The 17,576-nt window shown below is 39.6% G+C and overlaps 2 protein-coding genes across 4 annotated transcripts; both read right to left on the bottom strand.

Moving 5' to 3' along the window:
- Window positions 1-1,589: 1,589 nt before the first annotated feature.
- Window positions 1,590-3,867, bottom strand: LOC111326044 (uncharacterized). 2 transcript variants are annotated; one of them, XR_015992574.1, is made up of 3 exons: window positions 3,436-3,867; window positions 2,361-2,879; window positions 1,590-1,948 (listed from the first exon to the last, which is right to left on the bottom strand). XR_015992574.1 is itself a non-coding variant. In XM_088736400.1 (2 exons), exons 1-2 carry the CDS (start codon window positions 2,512-2,514, stop codon window positions 1,800-1,802), a joined length of 303 nt encoding a protein of 100 aa, XP_088592526.1. In that variant the 5' UTR covers window positions 2,515-3,144; the 3' UTR covers window positions 1,596-1,799. The 2 variants fall into 2 exon arrangements, 1 of the variants encoding a protein (XP_088592526.1); XM_088736400.1 differs by lacking the exon at window positions 3,436-3,867 and having other exon boundaries at window positions 1,596-1,948; window positions 2,361-3,144.
- A 4,176-nt stretch (window positions 3,868-8,043) lies between these two features.
- On the bottom strand, window positions 8,044-11,982 carry LOC111326038 (allatostatin-A receptor-like). Of its 2 annotated transcripts, none has more exons than XM_022929966.2 (3): window positions 11,566-11,982; window positions 10,474-10,608; window positions 8,044-9,743 (listed from the first exon to the last, which is right to left on the bottom strand). In XM_022929966.2, the coding sequence occupies exons 2-3, from the start codon at window positions 10,595-10,597 to the stop codon at window positions 8,674-8,676; spliced, it is 1,194 nt and encodes a 397-aa protein (XP_022785701.2). In that variant the 5' UTR covers window positions 10,598-10,608; window positions 11,566-11,982; the 3' UTR covers window positions 8,044-8,673. The 2 variants fall into 2 exon arrangements, with proteins under 2 accessions (XP_022785701.2, XP_088592525.1); XM_088736399.1 differs by having other exon boundaries at window positions 8,045-9,743; window positions 10,474-10,557.
- Between the last annotated feature and the right edge of the window lie 5,594 nt (window positions 11,983-17,576).

Raw genomic sequence — 17,576 nt, forward strand, 5'->3', positions numbered from 1 at the left:
TTAAAGCGACATATCAATGCTTGCAACAATTATGTTTTATAAGAACCTCGCAAACTTTTAAAGACGTTCTCTTGTGATACCTGCGAAAGTATTCAGTATAATTTCCGGTAAGATTTCGCGGACAATCTGATCGATTTCTCTTACATTGTGTGCTGAGACTGAAACTTTTCACCTCGGGCAAAGCTTCGTCGCACGGCCCAAACAAACATAGCGAGCTACAGAGCTTGTTGTATATGTGCGTGTTAAAACACACGAAAGGACTCCAAAGGACACTTCACTCTGATTGGGCAGAAAAACACAAAGATTTTCTGGCACCAATCAGATGCCAGAACGAGTGCGACCGTTTGAACTAGTCTTGTAAGACAATGTCCCCAGGGGCTCTTTTGCCCTTAACTTGAAATCGACTCACAGCCCCTGGGTCTCCGAGGATGTGAAGAACCAGATGAAGAAGACGAAGATGGTTTGACTCCGGCGATATTGGAGTCTAGGTCCGAGAATCAAATAACCGTAGATGAATGGTAGGTGAAAACTTAAAGTGAAACTCCGACATTACACCTTCTCTTCGTTTGTTTTCGTCCACGCGAGTGTGTTTAATTTGCATAATACTTAAGTTGTCTCGGGCTCGCGCTTATCAGTCTTTCCTGATGTTTACATTATTCTGAATTCAAGTGTCGTTGCAACGACTGCGATACAGAACTTCTGTGGAATGCCTTGGAGTTTCGTTGCTGTAAGGAAGTCACGGCAGCCATGGCAAAACTGACCTTTGAGGGCATCGAAGGTAACTGCGTGCTCGACCATCCAGACTTCGACGCTCTGACAAACGCCACAGTACTTGAGCAGGTTTGCCCTCTGAGGAAGGACACGAATGGCCAGGCTTACAAGTTTCCAACCAGAGGAACTGTAAATGCGAAAAAGGAGTGAGTAGGATTTCTTATGTTTATAAAACTTCGCCTCATTTCCGTCAAGCGCATCGACCGAATGTGAATGAGGCTCACCTACTCAAGTACATAAAAGTAGCTTACAAGTTAGGTTGCTGCTGAATGTTTTCTGTGTAATTTGACCAAGACCGACTTTATTTTAACAGCAATAATGCTCCGATATTATTGGCAACATCTAAGCAATAATTTCAGATATAAAAGTCTTTTGTAAGAATTAAAAGGAGAACCTGAAAACAATATTTTGTTGATCACTTAACATCAATTGTGTCAACTTCACTCAATGTTATTATTTTGTTTTTGATGGTTTTGGTGGAGGGGAGGAGGAGATGACACTGGTTTGTTAAAAGTACAACTCCAAGTGCTATAACTCATAAAAACTGTAAACTTTTCTTCTTTCTTGGGAGCTGTCGTGCCACTACATACTGCTTTCTTGTGCGATGCATGTTTGGGCCCCTTGGTTGGAACAACACTAAACCACTTCCTGCCTGTATAATTATACAATAGAATTAGGCAGAAGTATCAGACTGCCTCCACCAGAGGTTACATCACTGCAGAGCAAAGGCAAAATTAAGCAACAAAGGAAAAACTCTGTACAACAACAGCTCTTTTAGGAGCCACCACATTTTACAAAAGTCATGACCTCCGTGCGTTCAAGTTGTTGATCTTTTATTTTCCAACGCTACATACCACATGCAAGGTCCCTGTCACAGTACATGTATCTGTTGTGACAAGTGGAAATATAGTACAATTTATTTTTTAGTCTCAACATTCGGCCATGATAAACACAAACAAAATTTATTTACTAAAGTTTCTTTTGATATCCAATCAATGTCTGTATGTTCATCGACTGGTATATGTGTTTTAGGTGGTACTAGCACCAGAACAGCTTCCTCTTGCATGGTTTTTCATTGGCAGCTTGCACTTTCTGCATGTAGGTGTTTTTCTTTTCTTCTTGGCAGGCTGTTGGTTAGCATGGGTGCTTGATGCCTGAAGTTCAATCAGAATTTCAGCTGCAAGTAGAATATGTGTATTTAATGTAGAAAAAAAAAATTCTTGTTGATATTGTGTTCTTTTGGTAGATGGTACAATATTAACGCCTTCCAGATTCAGGGTTGTATTTAAGAGGCAGGAGCCTGGGATTCCTCCAGGCTTCTACAGTATGAAGTTGGCCTCTGGCTACTTGTATAGGAAAAAAGAAAATTAATAGAACCAAAGGAAACCCCAAGCTGTTTGATTGTCCGCATAATTGTTGTATTTATCCTGCAACTTGAAATTTTAGTGACAGCCCCGTTGAATTACATACCAGAGCTTGCCAACCCTTACTTAGGCAAACATCCAGAAACAAAATATTGACCATAGTTTGATGGGTAGGGCTTGAATGATACAATGTATGATTATGTACTCAATTTCAAAAAATCTCACCTGAAGGGCATAGAGCTGTTTCTGTCTGCTTTCTCTTGTTGTAATTCTCTCTAGCCTCTGCTCTACATCGCCTGTCAGTGAACTTCGAGTTCAAAGGTGCGGGAATATCTGCCTTATACTTAGAAAGGATTGCATCCCTTTCCACAAGGAACATGCAAAACACTAGTTCCCTAACATCGTCCACAAATTCAGGGAAAAACAAAGGGAAAACAAAGGATTAAAATTCATGTTCATGACCTAAAAAGCATGAGATTCAGTTTTGGCAGTGTGAGCAGAAAATACTTGTGAAAGCTAGTGCATTCTTTGTATCAGTATCCTCTGGCATTAACTGCAAACTGTGGCTGCTGCATATCATTACACTTAGTAATACTGTAAGTGGGAGATACTCTTATTTCTCGCACAACTTCTTCTCCAAACTTGTACTTCGGGTATGTTACTAACAAGTACTCCTTTCCATCCTTTGTCTTTTGGGGCTCCCTCAGCAAGTTCTCATTAAAATGTAGGCTAGCTAAGATGTGCCTAGGACGTAAAACACACCAAGCTACATCATGGACTATAACAGAAATTTTGATGCAAGAGTAAATCAAAGCAGTCAGATTTTATTTTGGTTCTGAACACAAATTTTGAAAGAATTTGAAAGGAGGGTAAGGATTTCCATAAAGGAATGTTACCATAATTTAGATGACATGCATCTCCAGCTTTTGCTGGTACTATTTTTGTTTTCTGATATAATATGATCCCACCTGCAGTATGAGCCAAGCCATGAGAAACATATCATCTTACGATGAAACTGATTCAAGGTTGAATGGAACCCCTCTAGGCAGCTGGTTTGGTCCTCGCAGGACAACTTTTTGATGTCATTAAGTAGCCATTAAATCGCACGTAAACAAACTGAATATGAGCATCCAAAACCGAAAACCCTTGTTGGTAACTTGTATTAAAATACGACGTGAATCGTAATTATTATCTCAAGGATTTTTCGTTATCTCTCTTCTTAACTGGCAACGAAACTGTCGAAGACGACGTTAACTTATGAAAATTATTACAACAAAGGAAGCATGCATTCCACACTTACCGCTTGCGATCTTCTCCTCTCACGAGCGCTTTGTTCGATCACGGGTGCTTGGATAGCGCATTGGATAGTTGGAACTGATCCCGTTTTTAAAACTCGTTTTTCTTTGGGCTTCGTGCTTGAATTTTCTTCAGAGCTCATGCTGTTTTCATCACTAGTTTTGGCTGGCAACAATCTGCTTAATTTTAGCCTTGTAAAACAGCTCTCGTGAAAGTGCAAGGAGCACAATGTGCTGTGCGATGAAGGTTTCCAATCTGGCCTATGAACATTCACAAACTTTACCCATTGATCCCTTACTTTCTCACTTTTAGGGAATAAATTCATGGAAACATTTGGAGTATAAGAATTGTTCGTACAACTGATGCCTCCGGGAGCACCGGCCGCACAAGTCTTTCCACCATGCTTCGCCATTGTGAAATGTATGAGCTGCACTTTCCCCCGCGCTCGATGTGTCAACCGTGTGACGTCATATGCATAACTAATTAGGAAATCGCCCGGACGCACTTTTGTCAGCAACTTGTCTATGTTCGCGCTCCAAAAATACAATGAAGAAAATGTTTACATGGCTTAAAAACTTTTTATTTGATTAAATAGGAATCGAAGTAATAATTAATCGTTTTTTACAGTAGATTGATTTTCGCTTCAGTAGCACTTTAAGGTCAACCCCTTCTCACGCAACCGCTTTAAAACTGTATGCAAGTTCCTGTCGTGATCTTCCAAATTTATCCCATGAACGATGAGGTCCTCTGCAATGTTTTCAAAGCCGTTGCAGCCTTGTAGAACATCTGATATGATCTTCTGGTACTTCTCCGGTGCTGAAGAGATTCCGAACATCAGCCGTTTGTAACGGTATAAGCCACGATGGGTCACGAACGTTGTAATTTCCCGTGATTCCTCTCCAGCTCGATTTGGTGGAATCCCCTTCGGAGGTCCAGCTTGCTGAAAACTGTTGACCCATTAAGATCGTATAGGATTTCTTCAATCGTAGGGATGGTGTGTCGTTCCCTTATCATTGCCTCGTTTGCTCGTCTCATGTCGACACATACGGTTATGTCTCCATCTTGCTTAAGAGCTACAACCAAGGGTGACACCCACGCGGTAGGGGTGTTTGGTACTTCTTCAATGATTTCCTTGTCGAGCAGATCATCGATTTTCTAGTCAACTCTGGCTCTGAGACCGAAAGGAAGTCTCAGCACTTGCTGGGCTATTGGTGTAACGTCCTTCTCAACGTGAATCTTAAGCTGATAGTCCTTTAGCTTTCCAACTCCAGTGAGAATATTGACATATTCCTCACGAATATCTTTATCACTCCCCTCAGAGCAAACTTGAGGCCTACTCGCTGGTCCTACTCGCAACACTTTAAGTTTCTCTGCTGTCCTTCGCCCAAGCAAGGGGTCTTCCAGTACCCTTGATGACAGTGAATTCATCCACGCACACTTCTCCATTTTCGGCGCATGCTATTTCTGCAATAAATTTCCCCATGACTTCCATTGGCTCTCTCTAGCCATATGCGAATAGCTTCTCGTTTGACTTCTTGGATTCACACTCGATATATTTTTGTTTCAGGCTGTTCCAAGTTTCGGAGTCTATCAAGTTACACGAGGCACCTGAATCAATCAATACGTTGCCCAAATCCACTCCACCGACTTTAAGCGAAAGCTCTCCGGTTTTGTGTTGGCCTCCAACAACAAATGCATATTTATCCTCTCGTTCAGCTGCTCCCTCTGTTACGTGAAACTCTTTCTTACTTCTTATCTGACTGTTTTCCTGTTGGTTGTAGGTCGTGATTTCCCAGTTCCGGTTTTCTCGAAACACACTGCGAAATGTCCGCGAATCCCACATTCGTCACATTGCCTATCTCTCGCTGGACAGCATGTATCTTTGGCAACATGGCCAAAACGGTTGCAACTATAACATCTTTGTGATTGACCTGCCTTGGGTTTCTGTACCTCATACTTCTGCACCCCTTGTTTTCGTTTGACTACACATTGTCCCTTTCCTTTGTTCGGGGTTGTATTATGCTTGACCGAGTTAGCATGTGCTGAGTGATGTGTAAAAGATATCTCCATCGACTTCAACTGTTCGGTAACTGCTTCGTGGGCCCTCGTGATATCTGGTAGGTCTGTGAGGGTGGCATTAGCTTTCTCCAGGAATTTTCGTCTGAGCTTGGGGTCTAAGCATTTCTCTATCAGTTGGTCTCGGATCGTTTCGTCGACATCAGTGAAATCACATTTCAAAGCCTTTTGCCGAAGTCGGCATACGAACTGGTCGACCTTCTCCCCGCTATGTCGAAAAACATGTATTTCGAGGGGAACATTAACTTTCGGCACGAAATACGCATCCAGAAGTGTTACAACGTCCGTTTAAGGTTTCAATTCCTCCGCTCCGCCGGCTAGTGTGTAATATAAGTATTGCAAGTCCGTTCCCGAGATGTGTAGCAACAACGTGACCTTTTGTTTGTCGTCGGATACTCCTTTTGCCAATAAATATAACTCGAACGAGCGTCTCCAGCGTTTCCAACGCACAGATAAAGTGTTTGGATCTTCCCTGGGGTTGAAGCAGGGAAGATTTCTAACCTCCGATGTACCAAACTGGGCCACTTGAGCTGGCTGACTCCCTGTTGCCTGACTGGCACTCGAAGTGCTCGGTGAGGTCTTGTTAGTGGCATGCATTTCGCTTAAAAATTTCGCTTTCTTCGGGATGAATCTCCAAAATAACCTGCAGAAGACGAACAGAAGCGTATCCTCGTCGCTAATGTACTGTCGGGGCTGGATGGCTAATAAAATACACTGGATTTCCCTGAAAACACAACACACTTTCTTTTCCACACACACACATGTTTTTCCAAGATGGCTGCCTCTTGCAACCCACAATGCCTTACGCTTAACTAGACACTACACCCTACAACTTGCCAGAAGTTTTAACTGAAGGTGCATCAGCAGCTACTAAAACTGCGCTAGCAGAAAAAACTAAAACTTCATCATCAACATTATACCAGCCTTGAAATCCAAACTGAAATAAAGTAAGCTTGTCCTGTTCACTCTAAATAATTTGCTTAAGTAATTTCTCAACTAGCCTCATAATATGAGCAAAAGGTAGAGATGATGCGCACAGCCCGCTTTTGCACACCTTCAAATTCGTTGGAGATGTACGTGGGGACATCGTCACACAAGAAGGGACATAATCCGTGGTCAGACAAATGCAAGTGCATAAAAACTGAACTAACTCACGGGTACCAAGACAGCGTTTAAGATGAGATAAACTATGTAGTGTTACATTTCAAATCATTGGAGATGTTGAGGCCTACTATTTTGGCACTGGAAACTATATCAATAGGCATACCGTTAACAACAACTGGATCGAATAAAGTACCTGAAAGTAGTGTTGTTAATGTTAAAGTTTATTCGCAGTTCCTTGCATTTCGTCTCGTTCAGTTGAAACTTTCCACGGACTCACGATTTGCTAGGATGTCAACAGCGGCTTGAATATTATTGTCTTAAATCTTACTTATCGTCTCCGAAGTAGTGATATCATCGACATACTTCCAGAGATCGGTGCCAGGAACAGCTAGCTCGTTGATCATTATACATACAGACATACATACATACATACATACATACATAGGTTAATTGACCTCTCCCCATAGGGGCTTTTCAGAGCCCACACCCACCCATCCCACCCAGGGGAGGACGTCTACCACACAGTAATCTCGTGCGTGGGAAATTAACGTCTCCTACCTCTAACCCTGTAGGAGACGGGGCGTACGGTTTATTCGTCCTTATTCGGAAAGACTAGAATATCTATCCATTTCTTGATTATAGAAAGGCAGCAAGTGCTCCTCAATTATTTTAAGACCATGAGTATTGGTCCGGCCGGGGCTCGAACCCTCGACCTCCTGCACAACACAATCCGGCGCTCTAACCAATTGAGCTAACCGGGAGGCGGTTATGACAAACAGCAACGGCCCCGGTTTTGTACCTTGTACCATTATGTAAAGATTTATTCAATAAAATTGCGGATGGCAGCCACAAACTCCGCCATCTACTCCCAACACGTTCCTAGCAGATGTACAACCTTAGATCTGGTCGCACCTTTACCGCACCCGTGTGCAAGACTAACAGATTTAGAGACAGTTTTTTTATGAGCCGCTGTATATAATATATATATTTAACAATTATTCCACGAGCGCGCGTTGGATATGAGATGATAGATAGCCAACGAGGGGCGTAGCGCCAAGTTGGCTATAATCATCTCATATCCAACAAGCGCGAGTGGAATAATTGTTTTATTAAAACCATTAAATTAAATTATTAAATTTCATTAAATTTTAAGCTCCCTTTTAATTTTAAGCTGATACGTACGCTTCCCATATTTGTAGATTATGGTATATTGGCTGATATACCATAATGGCTACGCCAATAAAAAGTCTTGAATTGCATTATCCAACGATCCAGTTTTTAATAAATATGTATATATATATATATATATTGTGGGAGGAAAAAGACAAGTAAACTACAAGTTTATCCCTACAAGCCTGTTTCGTGGTCGCCCACTCATCAGGGGAAATCCCCTGATGAGTGGGCGACCACGAAACAGGCTTGTAGGGATAAACTTGTAGTTTACTTGTCTTTCTCCTCCCACAATATATACTTCGCTCTACTTCTATGTATTGAGCACTGTTCTACGAAAATCAAGTCACACTTTATATAGATATATATATATATATATCTATATATTTTATTTTAACATTCGTTTTATTGCATTGTACATATTCGCGTAATTCAGTCATTCAGCAAAGTGTTTTTAATAATAAACGATAAAACGAGGAAAAAACCCAAGGCCTAAGTAATGACTACGGCCAATCAGAAGAAAGGAAATACCTTTAATAATAATAATAACTCAAAGTAAATAAGAACTCAAAGTAAAACCGAGCAAAAGGCCTGGAGCGCGGGAAAACGCGAGCGACCAAGTCGTGATTTGTTTTAGCGACCATGTCGTGATTTGAATCTGATTGGTTTGGAGACTAGCGCAAGATTTCTGGACCAAAGTAAAAGCAAAGGGGACTCAGAATGAAAATTTCTGTCTCGGATTGTTATAAGTAGTGAATAATTTATTCAATGGAACAGTTCTTTTCTTTTAACAGAGAAGGAGCAGTATTTACATGGCTCACTTTTTTAACCTATCTGAGGCCTTCAAGGTCTTTTGCATACCACACAGCTAAATTACAAACGTTTTGTACGTTTATGAACTGTACTTGGAGTATGCCCTCAATTCAATGTTTCCTTCTTCCCTATTGATGATGTCCAAAGCTGGCACATTTCTCGTTAATCCTTGTCCAGCTTCGAGCCTCCTTCTATGTGCTGAGAATTGAGGAACCCGACATATTGAACAGGCCGATCTCAAGCTTTGACGAAAACTTTCAATAAATACGAAATACAACAAAGGGTTAAAAGCGCTGTTGTTACACATTAGCCAGTAACTCAAAGCAAATAAAAACGGGTATTGTATTAAAGTTGTTCTGAATGTTGGATCAGCGTTTCCAAATTCGGAGATTATAAGGAAAACAAAAGCTGGTGCCCATGAAACAAAAAAGACAACTACAACTGATATCATTAAAATAGTGACCTTTCGTGCTGTACGAATAACAAGTTCCTTTTGATTGCTAGACATCTCACCAGGAATGTTTCTTCTCCAAAGTCGATAAGAAATGACTGGATAGAGCGTAACCAATACGATAAATGACCCGACTAGAGTAGCTATCGACAAGTACAATTCCCAAGAGCCTCGATTTCTTTCCTCTTCACATGTTGGCCACACATTACCGTCGTGGTACAATAATCGTGTGTCAGACACACTTGCTATAGGTAATGAAAGTGAAATCAACCACATGACAGGAATTGAAATTTTTACCAGCCATTTTGCTGACAGCTTGTAAGATAGTGGTCGAGTGACAGCAAGAAATCGATCAATTGCGATAGCAACTAGGTTTAAAAGAGAACAATAAAGTGTAACAGAGTTTCCGTATTCCACCATTTTACAAGTGACACTTCCAATATTACCGCCAAACCATTTGCCTCCAAGAAAAATTATTCTGATGAAATTTGGTGTCAGGAGTACAGTGGTCAAAATATCACAAACAGCCAAGTTCATTATGAGACAATTGGTTGATGTTTTCATGAACTTTTGCTTGGCTATGATGCAAATCACAAGAGAGTTGCCTATCACAGATATCAGGAAGCTGAATAATGTGGCTGTGGCGAAAATCACTCTTGTTTGTAAACTGAATTGGAAATCGGTGGTGTCTTGTGGATCTGATGAGAAATGAGAGAAAATTCATGCATTTGTTAACGAGTCTATAAGGGGAAATGCTAGTTAATTTTTGGGAGAGGCTCATCGATATACTCGACGTAGTCTATTTAGTTTGGTCCTATTTATTCAGACCACTCAATCAGTAATGCACAGTAAAATTAAAAACACAGTCGGAATGAAATGATCCAATCCTCAATTAGTTTTTTTTTTCCAAAAATCAATACTTATGGCCTTTACTTACCAAAATAATTTTAGGAAAAAGAAAGGTATATTTTGCTCATTTCCTGAGGTAAAAATGCAATTACCAGGACTCACAGGAAATTACATTTCCACCTCCTGTTATGTAAATTGAACAAACAAAACAGCGTGCCCAGGATTATTTTTGCTAAAAAGCTGAAGTAAATCGCTAATGAAATGTTCGGTATACTTTAAGCTCAAGTCAGGTAAACCATCAGCCTCGTTGGTCTTTGACGAATTAAATGAATGGATCATTGAGATAACGATAGAAGCATCAGTTTCACGCTGAAGGGCCGGCAGGGATCAGTTGTTTCGAATGAAAACTCATGGTTAATAATCTTTCGAAACGGTAACGTTCTACCCAAAATGCCCATTCTTAAAACGAAGCCACATTACAAGTTTCTATGAGATCGGAAGCAAGTCAGTGTGCCTCGCTCTATTTGTCTGTCTCTGTTTCTATAGCTATCTACCGCAAGGGAACAAGGGAAAACTTACTTTTCCGTTGATTTGAATCGTTGAGACTTGATGAATTATCCTCGGCAGCCTCTGCAAATGTCATCCACGTGTAGCACACGAGAACTGGGTGAACAACAAGAAACCAAGGCTTATACGTCAGCATACTGCTTCAGTCTACCGGGAGAATGAGAACTCGATTGAACATTGCAATGCCGTTTTGTGTGTGATTTGTCCTTTTGATTAACTGAACAGTGATTTGCTTTTGAATTAATTTCATTTATTTACATTTCAAGGATGATAAAGACTAAAAGAACAAAGAGAAGAAGATTGTATGGGGTTTTTTTCTTGTAACTGCAGTATTGAATATTAATGCATTTACGGAAGATGAACATTTTCTTTGTTTTGTCTTTAATTTTTCATTCCAGTTTTTCAAGGTGAGAAAATCATTGTAGATACTCTGACTAGTATAATTATCACTAAAACAAATTGGTCAGAACTAAACCATTAATTTTTTATTTTGATCAATTTTTGAAAAGTTAAAAGGTTCTCTTTTTAACCACATAGCAGTCAATTAAACTAAGAAAGATGTCCATCATTATCTCAACATTCAGTTGCCACTCAGCTGGTGACAAATGAGGGAAAAATTTAAATTTTCGAACACTAACAAGGGCGCCGATCAAAATTTCAAAGTTCTTACCTAATTCAAACCTGATCGCAAAAACGTCAGATAAGTATGGCTACATTGTCTTAATTCGTGGTGCTATTGGTGTCGACGTCGGATAAGTCTTTTAAAAAGCATTTCATTTTGAGGTTTAATTGATTTATGTGTCTTCAGTTATCAGGAACGTACGTGCGTGTTGCCTGATTCATTAATCTCGATTTCGATGATCCTCCTTCTCTCACGATACTCTTGAAATCGTCATTTCATTAGCATTGATGAAATCCGTTTCAATACTGCAATCAGGTTGATCAATAGAGACGCTCTTACTTTACTATGAGTAGAAATGAGGTAAAAATTGAGAGATTTTGGTAAGACAAGTTTTTAAAAAACATTGACCTTTAACAGATCGTGTTCAACGAGTCGATTTAAACATCCACTATCCTGGAACAATAACCGCAAAAATTACTTACATGACTTACAAGGCTGACTGCAGAGGTGCTGCGAAGTAAAAATGGTACGTCCACCGGGTCACTGATCTTGTTTTTTTTTTACTTTATGCAAAAGACATCACACAAATGCAAAACAACTGTCTTCTCAGTTGAACTCAAATGAACAAACAGCTTACTTTTGTTCGACTGATTTCGAAAACTGAAGCATCATGGACAGTACCATGGTGGTTGCATAATTTTAGGACTGTTTCACTGAGAAATTAATGTTATGGAACAAAGTTTGCAGAAGAACAATTAATCAATTTGTTGTTGGAAGATGAGCTCCTGTAAACTTCACATATTTAGACATGTAGATGATGAACTCTTTTCAACAGCGTATGCTGTTTTTTAATTCGCGAGTTCAAACCAAAAATTTCCGCCACAGAAAAATGACACTTTGATCATTATTTATCTATTTTTAGCATTTGATATGCATGAGTCTGTGAATTCAATCAGGCAACCAAATAACCATGAGCTAGAAAATATCTCTTCAAAATTTTTTGTTAAGCCTCCAAAAGAGCACTTGATCAGAAATTTTTAGAGAAGGATTTCGTGTCTTTTTCTGTGAATGTGTCATAGGAACTTAATCATCGCGCGACCACCATTGTTTTAATCATTGCCAACATTCTTGGTTACAGGAATAAATTACTTGCTCCATAATACACATGTTACATAACGAACATGCGAGGCTTTTTAGATCAAACATGACACACTCAAATATACAAAAGCTCACATCTGATAAAGCCTTAGTGTACTATTTTGTTCTATTTGTTGTAAAATGTTAATGACTATGCCTCTTATTTGGTTTCTTTCGACATAGTAAGCAATTCATGAATTTTGGCTCACTTTCTTTTCATTAACTGATGCAATTTCACTCATTTGGTGAGGAGGATCTAACTTGTTTAAATTGTTCTTGATATTTCGTGGAGAGAAATTGCTTTCTTAATACTGAAAATAGTATTGTTTTGGTGCATTGTTGGAAAACAGATCGTGATTGGAAAGCTAAGGATATCATAACCTTTCGAGGCGTTATGCATGTAAAATATTGATTATGGTAATGAGATTTTTGAGGTTTGATTAAAGTGGTTCCTTCTTCCTGCTGGGCAAATATTTGTCAAAAATTAATTTCGCCATGAAATTATGAAGAAAGGTGGCGTTGCTGTAATTAAACCCAGGCCAATCTACTGGTATTCCTTAAGGTTTCTTTAGCTCTGCCGTGACACATTAGAATATCATTACGGTTTCAAAATTGAGCTCTGGTAAGTCTAGATCAAGATTCTCAACACTGAGAATAGATGGAATCGTTTTGGTGCATTGTTGGAAAACAGATCGTGATTGGTGAGCTGAAGATATCATAACCTTTCGAGGCGTTATATATCTAAGATATTTCTCATGGCAGTGAGGTTTTTGAGGTTCAATTAAAGTGGTTCCTTCTTACGGTTGGGCAAATATTTGTCAAAAATTAATTTTGCAATGAATTTATGACTTTTTCTTTTATTAAGAAAGATGACGTTGACGTAATCAAACCAATTTACTGGTGTTCCTTAAGGTTTCTTTAGCTCTGTTGTGACTGATTAGATTACCATTACGGTTCAGAATTGAGCTTTGGTAAGCCAAGATCAAGAAAACAACGCCACATGAAACTCTTTCGACTCAAATGGTGCCGATTCATCGATAGCCATAAAAATATGTGCAGACCCCAGAGATGAATATTAAAAAAGCTTTAATGGAAATATTCTAGGATCTTAACTCACTTAGTACATTTCAAATTCGTAACCACAATAAAATGTCATTCTGCTAGGAAGTTTTCGTCCAATAACATGGAACAAATGCAACACATTATTCCTTTATATATTCCTCGACTTACTTTTGACTCATTTTCACTGACTATTTTCTATTGCAGATTAGTATTAATTTTTTTGCTTTTTATCTCTCCATCTAATCATAGGCAGAATATATATTAGGTTACTACCACATAGTCATGTCTGCAAGGATTAAAAAAAGATCCATTTAGCATGAAGCAAGAAAGAACAGAACAGCTCATCAAATCTATAAATTTTACATTGACAGTTACGACAACCCTTGATACACATTTATACAAATGTTCCCGCAGTGTTTTTATAACCGAGAAGCACTCATCATCATTTTCGTAGTTCCCAAGTCAGTCCGGCATTACAGATGTTTTTGTTCTAAAGAATTTGAAAGATATAAAACAACTCAATCTAAAGTTGAGCAAAAAAGAGGCAATAACTGTTAGACTGAATATTTGATTTGAAGAGACTGTTTTGTTAAATACTGTTCAGCGCGAAGAATAATCGAAAAACTCTAATAAAGATATCACGCCAACTTTTCATCAGAGGCATAAATATTACGGAGGAATCGCACCTGCCAGGTTGTAACGTTGCTCGATGACTCTCGTTACGCTTAAAATGTTTCTAGGGTTGGGAGTGAAAATTGTTACTGCTTTTAGATAGACTACGAACAACTCCTGTCATGTGTTAACCAAAGTAAAACGTTGTTCGAGTCATTGGAAATCGACAAAAAAAAACCTGTCGCAGTCTTACTGAAAGATAATGATGGGCATCCCATAATAACCATACTTATGACGATGGTATTAATTTTTTTCTCTAAGTGCCTCTGATTGATTGCCGTGAGTAAAACCCTCCAATAACACTGAGACACCAACATCGAAATCATCTTACTACCTGATCTCAATGTGTTGTACGCGTGCGTCATTTGGCGAAGGAAATGATTAAAACATGAGTTAAATTAAGCTAATGCCCCGTGCACGGTTTCCCCAGTATATTGGCTCATATCCCATAATGGCTAAGGCAATAAAAAGTCTTGAATTGCATTATCCAGTGATCCAGTTTTTAATATATATGTATACATATAAAGTGTGACTTGATTTTCGTAGAACAGTGCTCAATACATAGAAGTAGAGCGAAGTATATATTGTGGGAGGAAAAAGACAAGTAAACTACAAGTTCATCTCTACAAGCCTGTTTCGTGGATGAGTGGGCGACCACGAAACAGGCTTGTAGGGATGAACTTGTAGTTTACTTGTCTTTTTCCTCCCACAATATGTATACATATATATATATATATATATACATATATATATATATATATATATATATATGCGCATGCTCGCTGGTTTACTCTAGTTTGAGCACTCTGGCATGGCTTAGACGATACCACAAAGGTTGGGTCGTTTGGGGTGACCGTCTCGGTTCTCCCCCATCCTAGCATTAGCACTGCACTGATGAGGCCCAGAAGGCCGAAACAGTACTGTCTGCAGTTAGTTATATATATATATATATATATATAAAGTGTGACTTGATTTTCGTAGAACAGTGCTCAATACATAGAAGTAGAGCGAAGTATTCTGTGGCGGCATGAACTCGTCTCTTCATGCCGCCACAGAAGCAAAGCCCTCCTACGCAACAACTAAACTGTCAATTCCGCGCTGCATAAATTAGACTAGTTAGATCATGCAAATTATATTGTATATAAGCAATGGTAAAGTTTATTCTCATTAAATCCCCTGATGAGTGGGCGACCACGAAACAGGCTTGTAGGGATGAACTTGTAGTTTACTTGTCTTTTTCCTCCCACAATATATATATATATATATATTGCGCATGCTCGCTAGTGTACTCTAGTTTGAGCACTCTGGCATGGCTTAGACGATACCACAAAGGTTGGATCGTTTGGGGCGACCATATTGGTTCTCCTCCATCCTAGCATTAGCACTGCACTGACCTGACGCGGGTTAGGGTCTCATAGCATGTAGTTCTCTGCATTATGGGACTCGTTACCCAACAGCAGTCCTTGCACACCCCGACTGTTCAGGTGCCCCGTTAGGCGGGGAGCGCTTCCGGGGGGCCAGGTTCGATTCCTGGGCGATTTTGGCGTACTGGTGTACCCTCCTTCAGGCGTTACTCGGCGGAACCATTGCACTCCGGTTCCGTTAAGTATATGTCGTCCGTCCATTGCACTAAAGGGTCCGTGGCCGGGGGCGCCTGAAAAACAAAAAAAAAACTGCACTGATGTTGCCCAGAAGGCCGAAACAGTACTGTCTGCAGTTAGTTATATATAAAGTGTGACTTGATTTTCGTAGAACAGTGCTCAATACATAGAAGTAGAGCGAAGTATTCTGTGGCGGCATGAACTCGTCTCTTCATGCCGCCACAGAAGAGTTCTTCAACGAAAGAGTTCTTTTTCTTTTCTTTCTCTTTGCTTTTGCGCTACGCGTTTCACCGCTGTTGCGGCTCTTCAGGCATAGCAAAGTGTGTTTATTGACTTATTACGTCACAGATGTAATTGTAATTACAATGGTTATTGTAATTCGAAGCACGCGCGAGCAATTAGCGTAATTTCAAATCATTAAGAACGGGTTTAGATTTAGAAATAAAAAATCTTTCTTCGTTCTTTCTCGTGATTTCAGAAGGGCCGAGAATCTTGTAAAACGGAAAGATAGTGAACTGAGGGGTCAATCCCGCAGCACATTCACCAATATGTTTGCTGGCTCCCAGCATACGTGTGTGCGGGTCTCTAATTTGTTGTTTGTGGACTGTCACTCTATTTCTCAGGACATCACCCGTTTCTCCTATATAATTATGTCCACATCCTGCACACCTTATTACGTAAATCAAGTTTGTTGATGTGCAGTTCATTGAGTGTTTTATCCGAAATGTTTCATTCGTGGCGAAGAAGGTGAGTTCTTCGCCACTGTTTTAAATAGGGGCATGTTCCGCAACGTTTTGTTCCACAAATTTTAGCTTCCGGATCAGTGTCCTTTTGCTTAGAGAAATAGGAGTTTGTTAACATCCGTTTTAGGTTTCTTGGTTGTCGCTGACTGTGGATTACTTTAATCTTGCTCATAATGGATTTTAATGAGGAGTTTTCGTTCAACATTGGAAGTGTTTACCTGACCAACTGAAATACTTGCGGATTGTTGGGATTGTAAGTTGTTACCAGACAAAGGAGGTTATTTTCGGTACTTTGTTCTTTCACACTTCTTAACTCTTCCGTTGTCTGGGCGAGGGCCTTGTTTACACCGTAATCAATGATTTCAGCTGGATATTGTTTCCTCAGCTGGATTTTTTTGAGGTCGTGGAGGCGCCGTTTCCTTCTGTCCTGGTCCTCAATAATCAGTCATGCATATCCTCCGAGCCAGGTTGTATGGTATGTTATTTTTGGTGTGTCTTGGATGGCTGGATGTATATGGGAGGTATTGGAATGAATCCGTCGGTTTATAATAAATATCGGTTGTTAGGTAAGTATTGTCTTTTCTTATCATCACGTCAAGGAACGGGAGTTCTTTGCAGCTAGTTTCAGCAGTAAGTTGAATGCTGTCATCTAGGCTGTTTAAAAGTGCATGAAGCTCCTTTAATTTTTTTCTCACCGTAAGGCCAGTTTATATAACAGTCATCCAAGAATCTTCTCAAGTTTGTGTAAACATAATGACCTGTTTCTTCTCCCATTTTGTCAGAGACCTGGCTGTATAATTCGTTCTCCAAATACCCGAGAACAAGGGTTGCATAACTGGAAGCCATTTTCGTTCCCATCGCAGTACCTTTCTTTTGAAGGAATATTCTATCATCAAAGGTGAATGTATCTCTGGTTGAATTTTTTTCTTGGCGCCAGTTTTCCAGAAACTCCCTGAAGAATGTGCGTGTTTCGCGTAAGTTTTCGTTAAGAAGAATTAGTTGCTCGCGGATTTCATCCAGTTTATCAGACTGGGAAGTTCGGTTGGACTTTGACATTTTTCCTTGACACAAGGTTAAGTTGCAATGTAAACATATATATATATACAGAAAGTTTAAAAATTGCGAAGATGGACAACTTCTGACGTCAAAAATATAAAATATAAAAAACGTTTCGGTCCGAGACCTTTTTCAGTTATTTACAACTTTTGAAATAAAAAAAGACAGCATTAGATAAGATCGAAGTGCTAATGACTACGTAATTACAGATAACGACTACTG

The sequence above is a fragment of the Stylophora pistillata genome, chromosome 10 (genome assembly GCF_964205215.1).
Source record: "Stylophora pistillata chromosome 10, jaStyPist1.2, whole genome shotgun sequence".
NCBI classification, from domain to species: Eukaryota; Metazoa; Cnidaria; class Anthozoa; order Scleractinia; family Pocilloporidae; genus Stylophora; species Stylophora pistillata.

What these genes read in the sequence shown, in the direction of transcription:
- LOC111326038 (XM_022929966.2), bottom strand. Translation starts at nt 10,597, where the DNA reads ATGCTGACGTATAAGCCTTGGTTTCTTGTTGTTCACCCAGTTCTCGTG. An exon ending in CGATTCAAATCAACGGAAAA is followed by an intron (nt 9,744 to 10,473) that starts GTAAGTTTTCCC and finishes ATTTCTCATCAG; the next exon opens with ATCCACAAGACACCACCGAT.
- LOC111326044 (XM_088736400.1), bottom strand. Translation starts at nt 2,514, where the DNA reads ATGTTCCTTGTGGAAAGGGATGCAATCCTTTCTAAGTATAAGGCAGAT. An exon ending in AACAGCTCTATGCCCTTCAG is followed by an intron (nt 1,949 to 2,360) that starts GTGAGATTTTTT and finishes TTCTACTTGCAG; the next exon opens with CTGAAATTCTGATTGAACTT.